The following is a 17,308-nucleotide window of genomic DNA, read 5'->3' as shown; positions in this document are numbered from 1 at the left end:
GGATTGTAGGGATGCGCTATTATTATGATTGTTGTGTGTTTTGTCTGTTGGCACGTTGCTAGGTGTATACTCCCATGGGTCACTGCTCTAGATTTTAAGACTCCACCAAGCCGGCCTAAAAGGTGGAGACTTCAACATGATTTGAGTCAGCAGAGGACAGACTTAGAGGAGGCCCGGCTACAGTCTCAGGCGCAGAGTACTCCGCTTGGGAGGAGTTGATCCTGGCACTCAGGAGACAGGACCCTTGGCATTTGCCAGCCTTTGGGCGCAGCCCTGGGAGCCTGTGCTTCTCGTGTTTTGATAGGAGGAGCACCGGCCCCAACCTCTCTCGGCTTGATAGATTCTATGTGGATGAGTGGGCTTGCGGTCGTGGAGGTATGGTTGGTATCTTAGTGGGCACCGCCTTCTCTGATCATGCTCTAGTAATTTTATCCTTGGAGGACCCCTAGAGACAAGACAAGCATGTGAGCACTAGGATCCTGGGCAGCCTCATTCAGGACCTAGAGATTTGCAGCAGCAGAATAGAGGAGATATGGGAGGGACTGGATTTTATCTCAGGCTGTGCCGCGCGTACCTTGGATGCCGGCCTTGGGGAGATCAGCAGTTTGTTGTAGGAGGCAGCACAGAGCATATTGGCGGGATTTTGCAAGCAGGAGAGCATCATTCAGAGGGGTCTTGCTTCTCTTGAGCGTCTTCAGGAGAGTTCCTCCGATAGCCCATGGATTGAGAGTCAGCTTGCTACCGCCCGCGCACAGCTCAGATCCATCGAGGAAAGGAGGGTGGAGTACAGATATCATGCCAGAGCTTCCTTCTAGACCCAAGCTGGAGATAGAGTCACTAGGGACTTCTTTGAGATTGCAAGCCCTCACAGGCGGAGCGATGGTATTCACAGATTGCGTGGCCAGGATGGAGCTATCGTCTCTGACCCCCCACCCCCCCCCCCATGTGAGAGCCATTGCCACGGACTTCTTCAGATCCCTCCTTACAGGTGCCCCATTATCCCCACAGGTGGTGCTATGACTCCTGAGCCTGTCATCACTGCTAGTAAAAGCTGCTCACTGACAGAAATACAAACTCCTCCCTGCATCCCTGAGGAGCCAAAGGATGGAGACCAGAAAGTGTGACTCCTGCCACGTGAAATCTTCACGCCCCTCGGAAAGGTGGTGCTCCTGGAGGAAAAGAATGTCGATAGGTCCCCCAACTAAAGCTCTGTGAAGCTCTCCTCTGAGGACGCCTCATCTCTAAAAGCACTGAGACCCCCCTAAACCCTGAATGTTCCATGAGACTATCTGCATATCAATCTCTGTGGGAGGCAGAACTATCGGGACTACCCTCCCCTCGAAGAGTCTTGGGCGTGGGTTTAGATGGGGAATAATCACAATCGGAGGCGCACCAAGTGGGCGTGGATCCTTTCCTCCATGTGACGCCACTCTGTCCGAGCGCGAGAGTAGGCATACTCCGAACTCCATCGATCATAGTGTAGGTATCTGTAGGAAGGGGGGAGGGGTGCTGCGAACTGAGAGCAGCACCTCTAGGCTGGAGGCCACCAGCTCCCCATCGTGGTCTCTATGACCTGAGCCTCCAAGCTCCATCCTAGCCAAGGGGCAGAGGTGGGCATCTTATTATATGACACTTGATGGTATTTCTAGGGCTGCTCCTGAAGCGGTTTGAGCCCAAAAAAGATTCAGATGGATAGAAAGCCCCAAATTAAAAAACCCCCGTCTTCCCATTTCACAGTCAAAAACAGAGCTTGACAAAGAATTGCACACATCTGATAGATGCAACTCCATCAACAGTACAGCAGCCCCATTCATTTCACTTCAAATCAGATTTGAGACAATTTAAGCACAAAGCTTTCATTGCACACCTTTATGTCTAAAAATTGAAATAAAACTCATCTAGGCAATAGGAAGCTAGAGGAACACAAGCTCATTAAGATTAACCTTCTATAAATGCTATGAACTTGGTAATTTATATTTCACAAATCCAATCATTTATGTCATTAAACCATATCTCCTCTCATTATTTTGATCTAGATACATAGAACTGTTGTTTATGGATGTCAATCAATTTATGTGTATGCCATAAAACTGTTGTTTATGGATATCACTCAATTTATGTTTATGCCTATCATCAAAATGTACAGTAGTTGAATGACCCTAAAATAGTATCTCTCTATTTGTTGTTGAGAAAACTATGTTGTCTCCAGTGAGATTGATAATTAATTTTCAAAGAGAAGCTTAGTTTAACAAAAAATTTAGCTAACTCATTCTAAAAGAGCAGCTTAGTTTAACCAAAGTTTTGAGAGCTGTTTACCTGAGAGGCTGATGCATTTCGAGACTTTGATAATCCAATCATGTTTCTTGTTTCCAAAGTCTGTTCTTTTGATGTGGAATGTCTTCTTGAAATATGCATGTCCTGATTATATTAACGTATGAACTTTGACTAATTGGATATTCTTAAATTTTGAGATTAGAGAGCTTAATGATGTGACTTCTTCAAAATATTTTTAAAGAAAAAATAACACTATGGTCAAGCTTCTATATTTGGATTGGAATATGTTTAAAGAAAAGTCTGGACTAATGATCAGGTATAGGAAGTTCAAACTTAATAAGTGACATGCTAAAGTACTTCATAAGACTATATGTACCAAATTCTGATTAGAATCAAATGCAAGACCACACTTTAAAAGAACCCCCCTCTATTCAGGCCAGCTCCAAATTTGATTAATTAGAGCCCTTACGGGTGCTAATTAATCAAATTGAGCTAAGCTTTTAACCTTACGGCGTATAGACCCAGCTTAGCAGAAAAAAATTTTAAAAAATTCTCTCGTTCAGCGCTCACTGCCTTTCAAAGCCTTCAGCGAAGACTCCAGATACCAGACATAGTCCTTTTTTTTTAAAAAAAATTATTAACCCTAAGGTCTAACATCTAAGCCTTTTATTGTCCCATGTCTAAGGTTCCCTCTCTCCAAGTAATTAATTAATGCAAAACAGAATTATGGTGCCATATTTATTTGCATATAACTTACAAGGTAGGAAGAAGATTCAAACACTTAATAATTCCATACAACTTACAAGGTAGGAAATAGATTCAAACACTTTGTCGCAAAACGTGCAGTAGTGTGCCTGCAACAAATATAAACAGCCTTATGTAAAGTATCACAAATTTCAGAACTATTCAGATTTGTACAAAGTAGTTGTCTAGTCTACATCCTAGACAAAAGGTGTCATCAACAAACTATAGATTTTATCGCTTGTTAGAAACCTTGCACGTGCCCTTGCAAACCCACTTGAAATTTGAAGGCCTTGGCTACAAATGTAAAGAGTCGTTTAACAGTCTCATTGGCAAACCTAGAACAATGAAACCTAGATTTGATCGCTCTCTGGTAGAATCTGGTTGTAAACCTGGGAGCATAAGGAAACAACACCCACTGTCCATCTCACACAAAACACCCTCTCCCCCAATCAGTGTCCTGTCATCCAGAAAATGAAGTTCCTGGCTGCTCTCTTATGCTTGTTTGCACTCAAAAAAAAACAAGTTTTAAGATTTCAAAGATTTTTAAGGGGACTTCAGAAACTGCACTTTTTATGCTTAGCATGGTACTTTTGAAGTTTTAACATTTCAAAGAAGTATCGTATTATTAATCTGGTAGATTGCCTGTTTGGGTTGTAGTGTCCCACTGGCCACACTTGCCATCGGTAAACCTTGTCCTTGAGCATGAAGTAACGATTCATAAGTACGCATGGTCTGCCAACACAAACATTTAAGGAGGGCTTTCTGAGCTTATCTTAGATACAGAAATCATGAAAAAATCACTCAGTTAGTAACATAAAGGTTAGAAACAAAACATTTGGTAACTCCTAGTGTGGTTTCATTTATTTCTCAGGAGAAACAGCCCATAGGAAGTGCTCCTATGCTTCTCAATCTCTCTTTGCAGCTGTACAGCCTGAGTCCCCCACTCTTCAACAAACAAATGCACATCAAGAATCCCCCTCTTCAACAAATAATGCTGGCTTGCGTCTCTCCCCACCATTATTTCTGGCCATTTGACCAATTTCTTTTGGCTCACTTTCATTTCAGCTAATTGCCAAGTAGCCACTTCTGCACAATATTACTTCCAACTTCTATTAGCACTCCTACTCATGTTGTCCATGTGGCCAAGAGTAGAAGTAGCTTACTTGTGCATATATCACGTTAGCCCTAATATATTCACACCTTTTGAACACAAACAATTCTCTTCATCTCTATCTCTTGGTAGAAGTAGGTATTGTATGCAAGCCCCATACAACATCATGTGAGCCCTATATATTCACATATTTTGTACACAAACTAGTACCCTGAAACTCGAAGGTGAGGAGCACATTCAGGCCTAAAACACGAGCACTAAAGGGACATCTATAGACAGCACTAAAAGAAAATGTAATGAAGAGACCACAAGATGCTATAAAAAGTTATTTGCATATTTTGCAATTCAGCCATTGGTCATAGCTTAACTGTTTCACGGAGAATCAACCTCTCTGCTCCTAACCATAGAGGTGAGAGGATTCCCTTTTGGATATCTCTCACTACACTAATGCCTCTTGCCGACCATTGGATTATTGGTGGGGATTTTAACATGGTTGAGATGCCAACAGATAAAAGAGGTGGAAATGAGGGTTTGGTGCATCCTCTTGAAAGAGCATCTTGGGAGAGGTTTATACTCTCCATTCATGACAGAGATTGTTGGCATGAGGATGACATTTCAAGGAGACCATCCACTCTTCTTTATTCATGGTCTAACAGGAAAAGAGATGTAGGATGTATTTATCCACGGTTAGATTCTATGTGGATGATTGGGTGCTTGACAGAGATGGGCATACTTTTATTGCTACAGGCACCTCTAAATCATATCATTGCCCAGCGGTTTTATGTATTAGAGACCCGAATTGCCATGGATCAGCACCCCATGTACGCATCCCTGCTCATTTGTTTTCAGATGCAGAGCTATCACGTCGTATGCTTGATATTTGGAGATCTCATGATTTCTCACAGGCCTCTCAAAGCCTGGCCTCTGCTCTCTGTGATATTAGTGACTTTTATCACACATGTGCCCTATCTAAGAGGCAAGAGGCCTTGGATTTAGAAAGGGCTATTAGACGTAGATTGGCTGCCTTACAGAAAGGGCACGAGAAACATACTCATGCTCAATGGGTTGCAGATTCTTTATGTATTGTTACGGAAGAACTTCATCACTCTCTTGAGCAGTGCGTGGAGTACCGTTTCCATGCCCAGGAATCCTATTGGACACAGATGGGTGGCAGATGTAACAAACATTTCTTTGCTACTCACGGCCCAACTCATGCCAGAGATAGTGTCAGGCAGTTCCAGGATTCACATGGCACTATTCACTCAGATTCTCTTATGGTTAGACAGATTGCCACTGATTTCTATCGCCAGCTTCTTAGTGCTGAGCCACACTCTGATTTGACACACACGGCACAGAGGAAGGTTTGGAATGCATTGCCACATTTGATCACCGAGGAGATGTGTGCCGCTTTGGATGCCCCTTTTTCTCTGCAAGAGTTCAGTCATGCTCTTCGTGCCTTACCTCATGGTAAGTGTCCAGGCGAGGATGGCCTCTCCCCTGTTTTTTTTCATTACTTTTTGGGATGAGATTGGGGCTGAGATCACATCGGCTCTGCAGGAGATGTGGGACACGGGTTCTATGCCTTCTTCTCTCACTGAGGGGCTAATTTAACTTATTCCTAGGAGTGGGGATCAGACATTGATTGGCCAGCGGAGACCTATCACCTTACTTGGGACTGCATATAAGATTCTTGCTAAGGCAGTAAGCATCAGATTGCAGCCAATTTTGCAGGATGTCATTCATGATACTCAGAATGGATTCTTACATGGCAGGAGCATTTTTTATAACATTTTCTTGTTTTGGGAGGCCGTCGAATGGGCTAAAGCGAGCAATCAGCCCTTAGCCATTCAGCTCTTGGATTTTGAGAAGGCCTATGATAGAGTGGATTGGGACTTCCTTGAGGGTACTCTTAGCCATATGGGATTCTCTCAGATATGGATCAAGGGAGTTTCATGCATGTATCGTGATGCCCACAGTAGAGTTCTTGCTTGTTGTGGTGACAAAGGAGAGCGGTTTCAGATTTCTCGCTTAGTACGGCAGGGTTGCCCTTTAGGCCCATTATTATATATCATAGTTGCAGAGGCCATGCGCATCTTTCTCCCCTCCACTGCTATTATTTTTGGATTGAGGTTGCCTCTTCGTAGTCAAGAGGAATTGGTTGACTCTGAGTTAGCTGATGACACAGCCATGTTCTTGGAGGCTTCACATATATGGTTATGTTCCTTCCAAGTACCACTAGAGGAGTTCTGTTTGGCAGCAGGGGCACTCATTAATTGGCACAAATCTATTGGTTTTTGGGTTAGTGATTCACTGAGAGTTGCTTGGGGTGCAACACAATTTTTGTTCACAGAGGCTGATATCAGGGCACCATCTTCCCCTCTTATTGCAGCCATTGTCAGAGCATGGAGAAGCATGAGATCTTTTTTGAGACAAAGGCTTCCTAGGTCTTTGGATGAGGCTGACTGACAACCTATTATGTGGAATGAGCTCATCAGGGATGAGGCTAGTCGGCCACTTGGTGCATCTCGTTATATGCAGTGGTCAGGATGGGAGAGATGTGCATACACAGTTCTTGCTTGGAAGAACTTTAAGAGTCTTCCGAAGGATCGGAGAGCTGCATCCATTCAGCATCTTAGGGCCTCTCACATTCGTATTGATCAGATTGATGCAGCTATTCCACATGAGTGGCTTTCTAGAACCTTTCATGGAGACTATCGTCCGAGTTGGCTGGGAGTTTTTTCGAGGATAGGCATACCTCTACAAGTCATTGCTCTCTCGGGCCAGGAGGTTACAGATTGCATCATTTACTCTATCATGCCTGGAGGGAGATTGAGGAGATGTAGTATGGAGGAGATCATCCCAAATACTAGGCTTAGTCCAGTGAGGATTGTTGGTCGTTCGGGGAAGCATTGGTTCATTGACCCTTCTCCTCCATGGCTCTTGGTGTTTGTGGTTATATGGTGGCAGTCCTATCAGATATCTTCAGTGGGATCCAGGAGAGTGGGAGTGGATTGATGCCTTCGATCCTTTGAAAAGCCTTCCTTTTTTCAGTTTCACCGTCCAGAATGCTAGGCTTCTCCTCACTCGACAGATGCATAGGATCCCTTCTCTCAGGCCTCATTGGGAGAGCTATGATATTCCTCCAGTGATACAGCGCAGATATTGGCATACTTTGGCACTCATACAGAAGGAGCCAAATCTCTCATTTTTTTTGGTTTTTCTTACATAGTGGTCTCCCCACCAATAAGTGGAGATCGGTTTTCGGTGTAGCACCTTCCTGTCCTAGGTGTGCGGAAGATTCTGAGACTGTACAACATTGTTTATGGGGATGCAGCACTACATAACAGATTTGGAGTTCTGTAGCCCAACTTATGGGCAAATTGAGTGGTTAAACCATGCATGTGACTTGGGGGGGAGTTGCTTGGCTCTCCTAGTCCGGTCCGCAGCTTTTTATGAGGGCAGTGGTACAGATTCTACTATTTTCATTCGTAGAGGTATTGCCCAGCATGGTTTATTGCAGGATGTTCCTCACTCTAATTATTCACCCCCCAGACAGAGGATTGACACCAATTGGGAGATTGTTGCCAGTATTACAGCATGGCAGATCTTGGAGAGCTAGATGCACGGAGGCTATTGAGGGTGTCTAGATTTTTGGGTCTCAGTGCATTAGTACTATATGGGGTGATATCATCCATACTCTCATGGCTACTTGGGCTCGCATTCAGGAGCCCTCTCGTTCTGATAGGCAAAGCACGTGATATTTATGCGGGAGTGGAGCCATGGCATCTTCTTTTCCTCTAGTACCACAAGTCTTACATGGCATCATGATGCTCCTCAGTGGTTGAAATCACCTTACATATTGGGATGATTCTATTCTTTTCCGGCTTATAGCTGTGATTGTTATATGTTTTTTTCATACTTAATAGAAGTCTCTTTCGAAAAAAAGAAAAAAAGTCCTCAAAAAAGAGGCAAACTTCTTAAAAATCAATCACAGAAGCTAAAGGATTGAAAAAATAATGTCAATTGGCCATCATCTATCTGATCCAGGTGGATGGAATCAAACAAAGACTGACGCAAGGATTGACGAAACTAAGGATAGTGTTATCCAGGTGGATGGAATCAAACAAAGACTGACGCAAGGATTAACGAAACTAAGGATAGTGTTCAATCCTTTTAGAATGGAAAACCAACTGACTTCTTGCATGCCAAATTGTCCACAAAGCCCAATATTTGGTCCAAATTAGAAAGTACTAAACATGATCCAATGTAGAGGGCCACCTACCAAAGAGCCAAAAAAATCTGGAGAAGGAACACCCTGGAAATCTCAGCTGTAAAAAATGAGAAATTTGGCAAAGGAAACTTTTAGTTTGCGGACAAGGCCAAAGAAGATGCATCATTTTTTCCTTTATGCAAGGGCAAGAAGGACATTTCCGTGCAGCTATGTGTCTTTTCTCAAGAAGTTCTCCAACTGAACAAGCATCGCCATAAAAACAATCTACATTTGAGCAGCAATTTACTAAGCCAAATTTTCTTCAGGTTTTGTTTCCACCAATGAGTTGTCTCAGTGAGAAGCCAAATCTTATTAACTCGATCGACGAACCAAGGCGCAGGAATAAGATCAAAGCAGCCGAAACCCAAGGGAAAGAGAATCTAGGATAAGATCCAGGATCACAGAGACCCTTACACACACACTCAGAAAGGGCTGTACAAAGAAGAGAATCGAAGGATAGAAGCTTGGGAGAGGAAAAACAGCACTGAAAAAGTGAAAGTGCTGGAGGAGTCGACAAGTGATAGGTTGCAAGCAAGCAGAGTGCAGCAGTAAGAGGCCAGCACTACAAAGGCAGCGAAGGGTGACCAATAGCTCGCACTGCAGAGGCAGCAAAGAGCAGAGGGCAGCTTGCGTTGTAGAAGCAGTGAATGGGGCACGACGGCTGGCACTGCAAAAGCAGCAGACGGCAGGCGGCGCTACGCACGCTCCTCTCACAAAACCCTATTGGGGTTATACACACGTAACACATGGATCACACCGGCCCATTGACCAAGATGCAGTATTACAAAGATCATGTCCTGAGATTCATAGCAGATGGTTTCATACAGAGACCAAGTTATCTGGATGCCTTCATGTTCCATGCTATGAGCATAGCCATTGGCCAGCTTAGGGTATCATCCCACAGATTGAGGATAGGGACCGGTAGAGCTTAGCAGATACCTAGAAAGGACAAGACATGTACACTCTATCAGACAGGGGTTGAGTCGGAGGAGCACTGCATTTGCCAATGCCCAGTCTACTATGAGATCAGATGGAGATTTCACTATCTATTATGAGACGGCTTTGGACCCTTATCCCGGATTAGGGAGTACCCAGATCACAAGTGCCTTGGACTCTTCCTACTAGGGCTCAGCCGACACAGAGAGTCACTACTGAGAGATCCTCGGCCCCAAGAGCCCTCCTCTCAGCTTACCATCACCAGTTTTTGGGGTGGATAAGGAGGCACTAGTGTCCATCATAGTGGATACGGGAGACTATGCCATAGCGCCCCCTTGTAACAGTTTTGAGTTGTTGCCTCTGCAACCTTTGCTTCTGCTTCATCTGCTCTTCCCTTGAGCATCTGTACCTGCTCCTCCAAGTTGTGGACACAAGCTATCCAAAATTGTGGTTGTGACATTTTATAGTGCCTGCATCACAACTTGGGATGCCTCTCTGGGGTTCTTGAAGAGTTGCTACGCCCGTTGTTGGAAGCTGCTCATGTTGCATTTGCATACATCTGTGGGTCTGCTGAACTTCACACAGGTGGGGAGCTGATTCACCGCTTGCTCCTCTCTTTTCTGTTGTTTTTCAAGGCAGAGGACCTGTTCTAGGACATGCTTGCCAATGTCTGCCATCTAAGCCTTTTCATTGTTCTTTCTCCTCTTGCAGCTTTGTCCTCTTTGTTTTGTGTGTTACAACATTTTGTGTCTGATCAAATAACCTTTTGCCAGCAGAGGGGTGGGATTTGGAGAGGGATGTTGCATCTTCTGACAGATTTTGATGCTTTTGTTTTTTAGATGACTCTCTCTCTCTCCTCCAAGGAGCGTTGTGTGCTGTTTCCTCTTCATTGGACTGCTCTGGGCTTCTGATCTGTGAAACCGCCTTCAGATGTCCACCCATCTTAGAGTGTCCTCCCAAGGAAGCTATCTTTTGGACTTGAGTCACCATGTTCCTTGAGACTATTCCTGCCCAATTAACCTTCTGTCTCATTTCTGCTGTCTTTGTAATTTGATTTGTTCATGTTAGCGGCGTTTTTTGCTAACAGACCATATTGAGGTAGAATCTCATCTGTTTTTGGCGGACTTGGCTTTCTGCTATGGAGACAAGGTATTCCCTGCCTACCTTCTTCAGCTCTGAGGCAATATCTGCTTCTGATGCATCTGCATTGGTTATGCCCTCAGATGGGAGATGGAGGGCCTTTGCAACTGTCCCCTCAGTTACAGGCAGCGCCTCTTTTCCAGCTGTCGCTGGACAGCAGTTTGCACCACAACCTATGAACACAAGGAAGAAAATTCTTCATTGGAGTTCTAGGAGGTTGGATGTAGCCTTCAGAGCCTTGATAAACCAAGCTTGCTTCAGCTTGGTTCATTGCCTCATGTTGGTGCTTCTCTCGTGGATGCATTGGCAAGCTGCGAAAATTGGTCTGCAACTTTCTCTAGTCAGGTTTGGATGGAAGCAAGCTTGGTTCATTGCCTCATGTTGGTGCTTCTCTCGTGGATGCATTGGCAAGCTGCGAAAATTGGTCTGCAACTTTCTCTGGTCAGGTTTGGATGGTACACTTGACACTTGGGCCAGAGTTGCTTGGGAGTCTGTTACTTTATCTATTCAGGTTTAGCTGGTACACTTGACACTCACTGTAACTCGCGGCGGGTGCCTGCCGCGAGTTACATTGGTATCAGAGCATAGGCTTTCTTAGAAGCGGAGGCTTCCTTTTATCAATAAGGAAGAGAAAAGATCTCAAATGGGGACCACACTTACCATCATTGCCGTTAAGCATGGCCAGCCGCTTCATAGCTTATGAAGCAAGAGCATGAGCAGTAGACAGCTTGTTGGTCTAATGATTTATGAATTCACATAATTTATCTTGGAAGTATGGAGTTGACTTTATGTGCACACATTTAGCACTCTTTCCATATGGATATTGTGGATTATATTATCAAGCTTACAGGCAAGCTATATGGAGATATATCTCAAGATATCTTAAGGATATGGTGACGAGATATTTCTTCTGGCTTCATGACCAACCTGGCAAACAAAAGCTAAGTATACTTTGAGTTTGCTAAGTTAGTGCTTTTGCTATGAAGTGTTTTTGATGTTCACTAACCCTTGAAAGGTGGTGTTGTTTGCCTTGAGATGGTTTCAGGGAAACATTGTTTATGGCTCCCTTTATTGGGATGGATTATATCTATGGAGATTTCTTTCTTGGACGAGATTTATATAGATATTGGGCTTCACCGTGCTCTCTTGAAGATTGTTTTTACCATGTGTGGGTGGAACAATAGAGAGCAGATGGAATGGAACATGGGCACTTGAGAGGGTAGTGTGAGTTGGTGGCCGAAATGCCTATAAACTATGTGTAGCAGAAATGCTTATGGAACACCAGGTTATCTATGCCTCCGACTGATTGTTTTATCTTGTTACTTGAGCCCACCTCTCATCCAAGGTGTGTGGTCAGATTACCAACACAGAGTGCAAGTGGTAAAGTGGACATGACGCCTGGTTGGCACGGGACTTATGTCTATGCCAAGGGTCATGTGGACTGATGTCTTGTTGGCAGGAGACTTATTTTGTCTCGCCCATTTACTTGGGACATGATTATGATATCTGGACTTATGGGACTGTTTTGTCTTGCCCATTTATTTGGGACATGGATTTATTTATCTTTATGCCATATTAGAATCATTATCTCCCCATACAGAGGCCAAGAGGTTCATTGTTCATCTCACCATGCATGTGGATTCATGTTGGGATTGTGAGAGGGTAATTCAATGAACACTCCGCCATACACGTGGATTCGTGTTGCGATTGTGGAGTGAGTGTTTCATTGTTTCCACACCATGCCTATTGATCAGAGTTGGGATTGTATGGAAGAACATGGGAACTGTTGGGATTGGGAGAAAGGATTGCCAGAACTATGGAGAACCAGCTTTTCTGTCACCATGGTTTGTGCTCTTGAATGGCACAAGTTTGTGTGCATAGCACATGTTTCTATGCGAGGCACTAGTTTCTTGTGCATGGCACTTATTTAAGTGTCTTAGCACCTCGTTCGTGATTTTCATTAGCACATGATTATCTCATTGATATTGGTGATTGAGACACAATTGGCTCTTGTGCTTGTGTCTAGTATATCTTCCATGGAATTCTCGCCCATTTATTTTGGGACATGATTTTGATATTGGTATTATGGAGACTTATTTAGTCTCACCCATTTCTTTGGGACATGGATTCTTCAGATATATTGGATTTTTGAGACTGTCTCGTCTCGCCCACTTGATGGGACATGATTATATCTTGAATATATGGCTTGAAGCTTAAAGTTACGGACAACTTTTAAGAAGCTGGGGAGGATGTCACCAGCTTGGACATTTCCCAGTATGAAAGGGGTCTGGTGGACTCCAGGATGTCTAAATATTTGGAAAGTATAAGCTTTGGAAATGGGGGATTATCCTAGAATACAAAGGACCACACTCCTAAAATTTAGGAGAGTTGCTATTTTTGGCCCGACTCCGATGGAAATTCTGTTCGCGTCATTACATCTGGAATTGAGCAGATACCAAGAGTTGGCAAAGTGCCTATGACAGAATGTCTACCAGTTGGGATATTTTTAGAGATAAAGTTTATGGAAGGACCCATCTCTTAGATTGGGACATGTGGCAAGAAAGTGGACCAAAGTGAGACAAGTGACCTGACACTTGTTAGAAAGTGGATCAAAGTGAGACAAGTGGCCTCACACTTGTCACTTCAGCTATTGTGTGGGTCTCCACTTGTCATTGTAGCCTTCCTCTTGCCATTTTAGCTCATGGGAGGCCCAAATCTATCAATTGGAGCCCTCTCTCTTCATTAATGGAGGCTCTCTTGCTGCACACTAGCCTCTACCACCGTTGAAGGCTTCTCTAATGATGGCTACTCTCTTTCTCTCTCTCTTGAAGACTGCCCATGAAGAATACCGACTGTTGGGAACTGTTTTGGAGGCTTCCATCGCGAAGAAATACTAAAGCCACTGTACCTGCTGTACTAGTCAGTGTACATGCTGTACCAACATTTGTACTTGCTCTACCTGCTGTACCAGCCACCGTACCGGCTATACCAACCACTGTACCTACTGTACCAATCACTGTACCGGCTGTACCAGCCATTGTACCTGCTATACCGGCTGAATGAAGAGTTGTACTTGTTGTACCAGCTCTATTGCGTGAAGATCCGTGGTTTTTGGGGAAGAATCAGTACCCACACGGAGGTATATGGATTATGTTGTTGGCTCGGCATTTCTACAGCCTATGTTCTGGCTTGGTTGCCTCGTGTTGGGCTGTGTTATGGCATTTGTATATGGATAATCCAGCATCTCCCGTGGGGAGAGTAAGGCCCTCAAAGCTTGTACATGATATTATTCTCCTTGGGTAATAAAATACTCCAAGAGAGGGGAGGGGTGTCGGCCAATTCTGGCCTCTATGCGGTGTCACACGTGCAAGCTCCATTTTCAGCATTTGTGGATGTTTTGTCTAGCTTTCATGTTTCATGCAAAGTGATGATGGATATATGTTAAGGTTGTGGCCATGTTTAAATGTTTTAATATGCATTGATGGTATCAACAAGTGTGTCAAAGGCCCTAGTCCCCCGGGCACCCGCCGCGAGTTACACTCACGCCACAGTTGCTTGGGAGACTCTTATACGCCCCATACAAAAAGGGGCTGAATATTGTAGATCCGAATATACAGTGCAGAGCATTGTTTTGCAAGTCAGTGGTCACAAGTTGATGCAGCCACTCAAATGATTAAGTTAGAGCTTAGAATTAGAAGGTCGCTTATTGAACCCTTTAAAGAATTCAAGGCTTCTATATGGGGTGACATCATCCATACTCTCATGGCTACTTGGGCTCGTATTTAGGAGTCCTCTCGTTTTGCGCAGGCAAAGTGTGTTATATTTATGAGGGAGTGGGACCATGGCATTTTCTTTTCCTCTAGTCCCACAAGTCTCTCATGGCATCATGATGCTCCTCAATGGTTGAAATCACCTTACATATTGGGGTGATTCTATTCTTTTCCAGCTTACAGTTGTGACTTTTGTATGTCTTTTTCATACTTAATAGAAGTCTCTTTCTTGAAAAAAAAAACAAATCAAAAGGTAGGTGGTCATATAATACTAAAGTGTTTGCTTTCCACAAGGCTTTATTAACGTATCCAAAAACTGATCCCAGATGGTGATCTCAGAAAAGCGATATTAAGGTTGTGTATATGATGTCAACTATCTGAAACATACACAAAGGGATTAGCATTACCTGACCATTACCAACTACGCATTAAGAGGATCTCTTCAATCAGCTTCAGCTCAACACACAATTAAGACCACTCAAGGAGGAAAGTGACCATCTCACCATCCGGTCATAGCTCCACATGACCCAGAGCTCGAAGTTAGACCAACACACCACCATGTTCTCACGTCCCGTACAACTACGACCCACCTCTTATATGTCAATGTCAACCTCGCCTCTGACCTAGGATGATAGGCCTGTCCAGATCGTTCTCCCCCCTAATGGAGTGCCCATTAATGAGCCCAATACGCGATTGTAGATCTTATTAAGTGAGGTGTTTTACTGTCATAAACTCGTCAAATTAGCCTAGCCTCATAATTAAACCCAAACTAGTTGCGTCTTTTGGGGATATAACATAATCTCCACCGTAACTTTCACTTCCATTAGCAATTGCAGTCCTGCAACCTTCTTGCTGTTTTTCTTTCCCTTTTTGTACTGTGCTTTCTAAGAGAGCTACTTAATTTCCAATGAAATAATAATAATAATGTTTACCTTTTTTGTTCGTTTCATATCACGACGACTTTGCCATAGTGCTTCATGCTGCCAAACGCAACGTAGCCGAAATTTCTCAGCTCGCTTAAAAAGGTTTGCCCCTGCTTCCAGCAAGCGTGTTTTGTGAGAGACAAGTAGCTCTTGCATGTGAAGCAAGTACTCTACCTGTCATCCTCTCAAGCCCATGACAAACAAGGAGTTTAGAACCAGTGATAACAATAACTTAATACTTTTATAGTGTGAAATAATCCATCAAGAAAACTAGTGTCGCTCCTCCCCCTCCCCCTCCCCCTCCTCCCACCCCACCCCACTCCCAAAAAAAAAACACACGTGCACGCGGAAGCACTGGTGCCTAAAGTTTCTGATCAAAACAGTTGTTTACTTTCTTACGGACTGATATACGAACAAGCTTTCTTGTAGCAGGGCTAATAGGCATATAGTGTCACCAGCCTCACCATGAGCTGAGAAAGGCGGAAAAGCTTGACAAAATTGGCCTCTGTAAAATTCCGAGTATCTTCTCCTTGAACATCTCCAAAGGCAACAGTGTCAAGAACACTCTCCAATTTATTGATATCTGTATCCAGTCCAGAATTATGATAGTTATTGTCCCCAAAAAAAAAAAAAAAAACAGCCTTGAGAGGAATATAAGGAAAGTACTTAAATATAAGCTGACACTCTCCAATTTATTGATATCTGTATCCATTCCAGAATTATGACGGTTTTTGTCCCCAAAAAAAAAAAGAACAGCCTTGAGATAAATAGAAGGAGGAAGCTTTTTTCCAGAGAGGCACCAAGCATTTTGAAAATATCTCAAATGAAAATTGAAACTGAGTTTGACATATCAGCCTGCTATTCTGTTACAAGCCCAATAGGTCATAACAAGCTAGCTTTGTTACTGAGGTTAGGTTTTCCCCAGACATGCCTTGGGCAGGCGCCCAGTGTGTAAAGGACATATTAAAACAATAGGGGTGCTTTTACTCGGCTCTAAGCCTATTTGAGTCAGTATGGAGTGCTCATATTCAGGTTTCTCTAGTTGGGAGGATTCCCAAGAGATCAAGACAGGATCAAGCTGAGTGGTTAATCATTGCCTGTAATGATCGAATCACCACATAAAGTACCTCCAAAACAATACTGTCCTCGTTTTGCACGACATACAAATTGGATCAGATTTGCCATTTTTTTTTCCAAGGAAGAGACTTCTATTAAGTATGAGAAAAGCATACACCAATCACGGCTATAGGCCGGACCAATATGTAAGGTGATCTCAACCACTAAGGAGCATCATGGTTTCATGAAAGACCTATGGGACTAGAGGAAAAGAAAATGCCATGGTCCCACTCCCGCAAAATACAACGTGCTTTGCCTGCGCACGGAACAAGATGACCCCTGAATACAAGCCCATGTAGCCATGAGAGTATGGATGATATCACCCCATATAGTACTAATGCACTAAGACTCGAAAATCTGGACACCCTCAATTGCCTCTGTGCATCTAGCTCTCTAGATCTGCCATGCTGTAATACTAGCAACAATCTCCCGACAAGTGTGAATCCTCTGTCTGGGGGGTGTATAATGTGAGTGAGGGACATCTTGCAACAAACCATACTGGGCAATACCTCTATGAATGAAAATAGAAATGTCTGTATCACTGCCCTCGTAGAAAAGCTACAGACCAGACTGGGAAAGCCAAGAAATTGCTGTAGCACACCTCTTTGCCCGGGCACGCCTAAGACAGTGTACACCATAGTGAACACAGGGTCCTCTCTAGGACAGTATGCCCTCAGGAGTCGTCACGAACTAGTAGAGACGTGATTTAAAGGTCGCACGCATGGCTCATGTGCAAGAACACAAATGAACAAGAACATAGAGGAGCAAGAGAACGCAGATGAGCAAGAGCAGTGAAAGTGGCGAGAACACCAGAACACGAAAATAGATGAGACTAGTATTGCTAGAATGATCCCCATCACACAATCCCATATCCTTTTGTACAATGCCGCTTGGCCTTTGGACTGGTCCAAGGGTGACCATCAAGTGGCCCTGCTGTCACTGCCGAAGAGTGTGGTGTTCATCAAGTGAGCACAAGAGGCAAGTGGTGCAAGTGGTGTGTTGGCCTAGGTGTCAATGCAATGAG

At 43.8% G+C, this 17,308-nt stretch overlaps 1 protein-coding gene across 7 annotated transcripts in view; it reads right to left on the bottom strand.

Moving 5' to 3' along the window:
• LOC147620045 (uncharacterized) overlaps window positions 1-17,308 on the bottom strand; it is a 120,479-nt gene that overhangs the window by 83,766 nt on the left and 19,405 nt on the right. For 2 of the 7 annotated variants that reach the window (XM_086772185.1, XM_086772191.1), the window contains 5 exons: window positions 15,633-15,751; window positions 15,178-15,342; window positions 3,661-3,750; window positions 3,078-3,128; window positions 2,317-2,418 (listed from right to left, as the gene is read on the bottom strand). In XM_086772185.1, the coding sequence (XP_086628311.1) occupies window positions 2,317-2,418; window positions 3,078-3,128; window positions 3,661-3,750; window positions 15,178-15,342; window positions 15,633-15,751 (527 nt within the window). The remainder of the gene's footprint in view (window positions 1-2,316; window positions 2,419-3,077; window positions 3,129-3,660; window positions 3,751-15,177; window positions 15,343-15,632; window positions 15,752-17,308) is intronic. The other 5 variants (XM_086772187.1, XM_086772192.1, XM_086772188.1 and 2 more) reach the window with 4 other exon arrangements.

This window comes from Cibotium barometz, chromosome 32 (assembly GCF_041138505.1).
Source record: "Cibotium barometz isolate CiBa-2024 chromosome 32, ASM4113850v1, whole genome shotgun sequence".
NCBI lineage: Eukaryota > Viridiplantae > Streptophyta > Polypodiopsida > Cyatheales > Cibotiaceae > Cibotium > Cibotium barometz.
The sequence above is the reverse complement of the archived record's forward strand: the minus strand, read 5'-3'. Positions and strand labels throughout refer to the sequence as shown.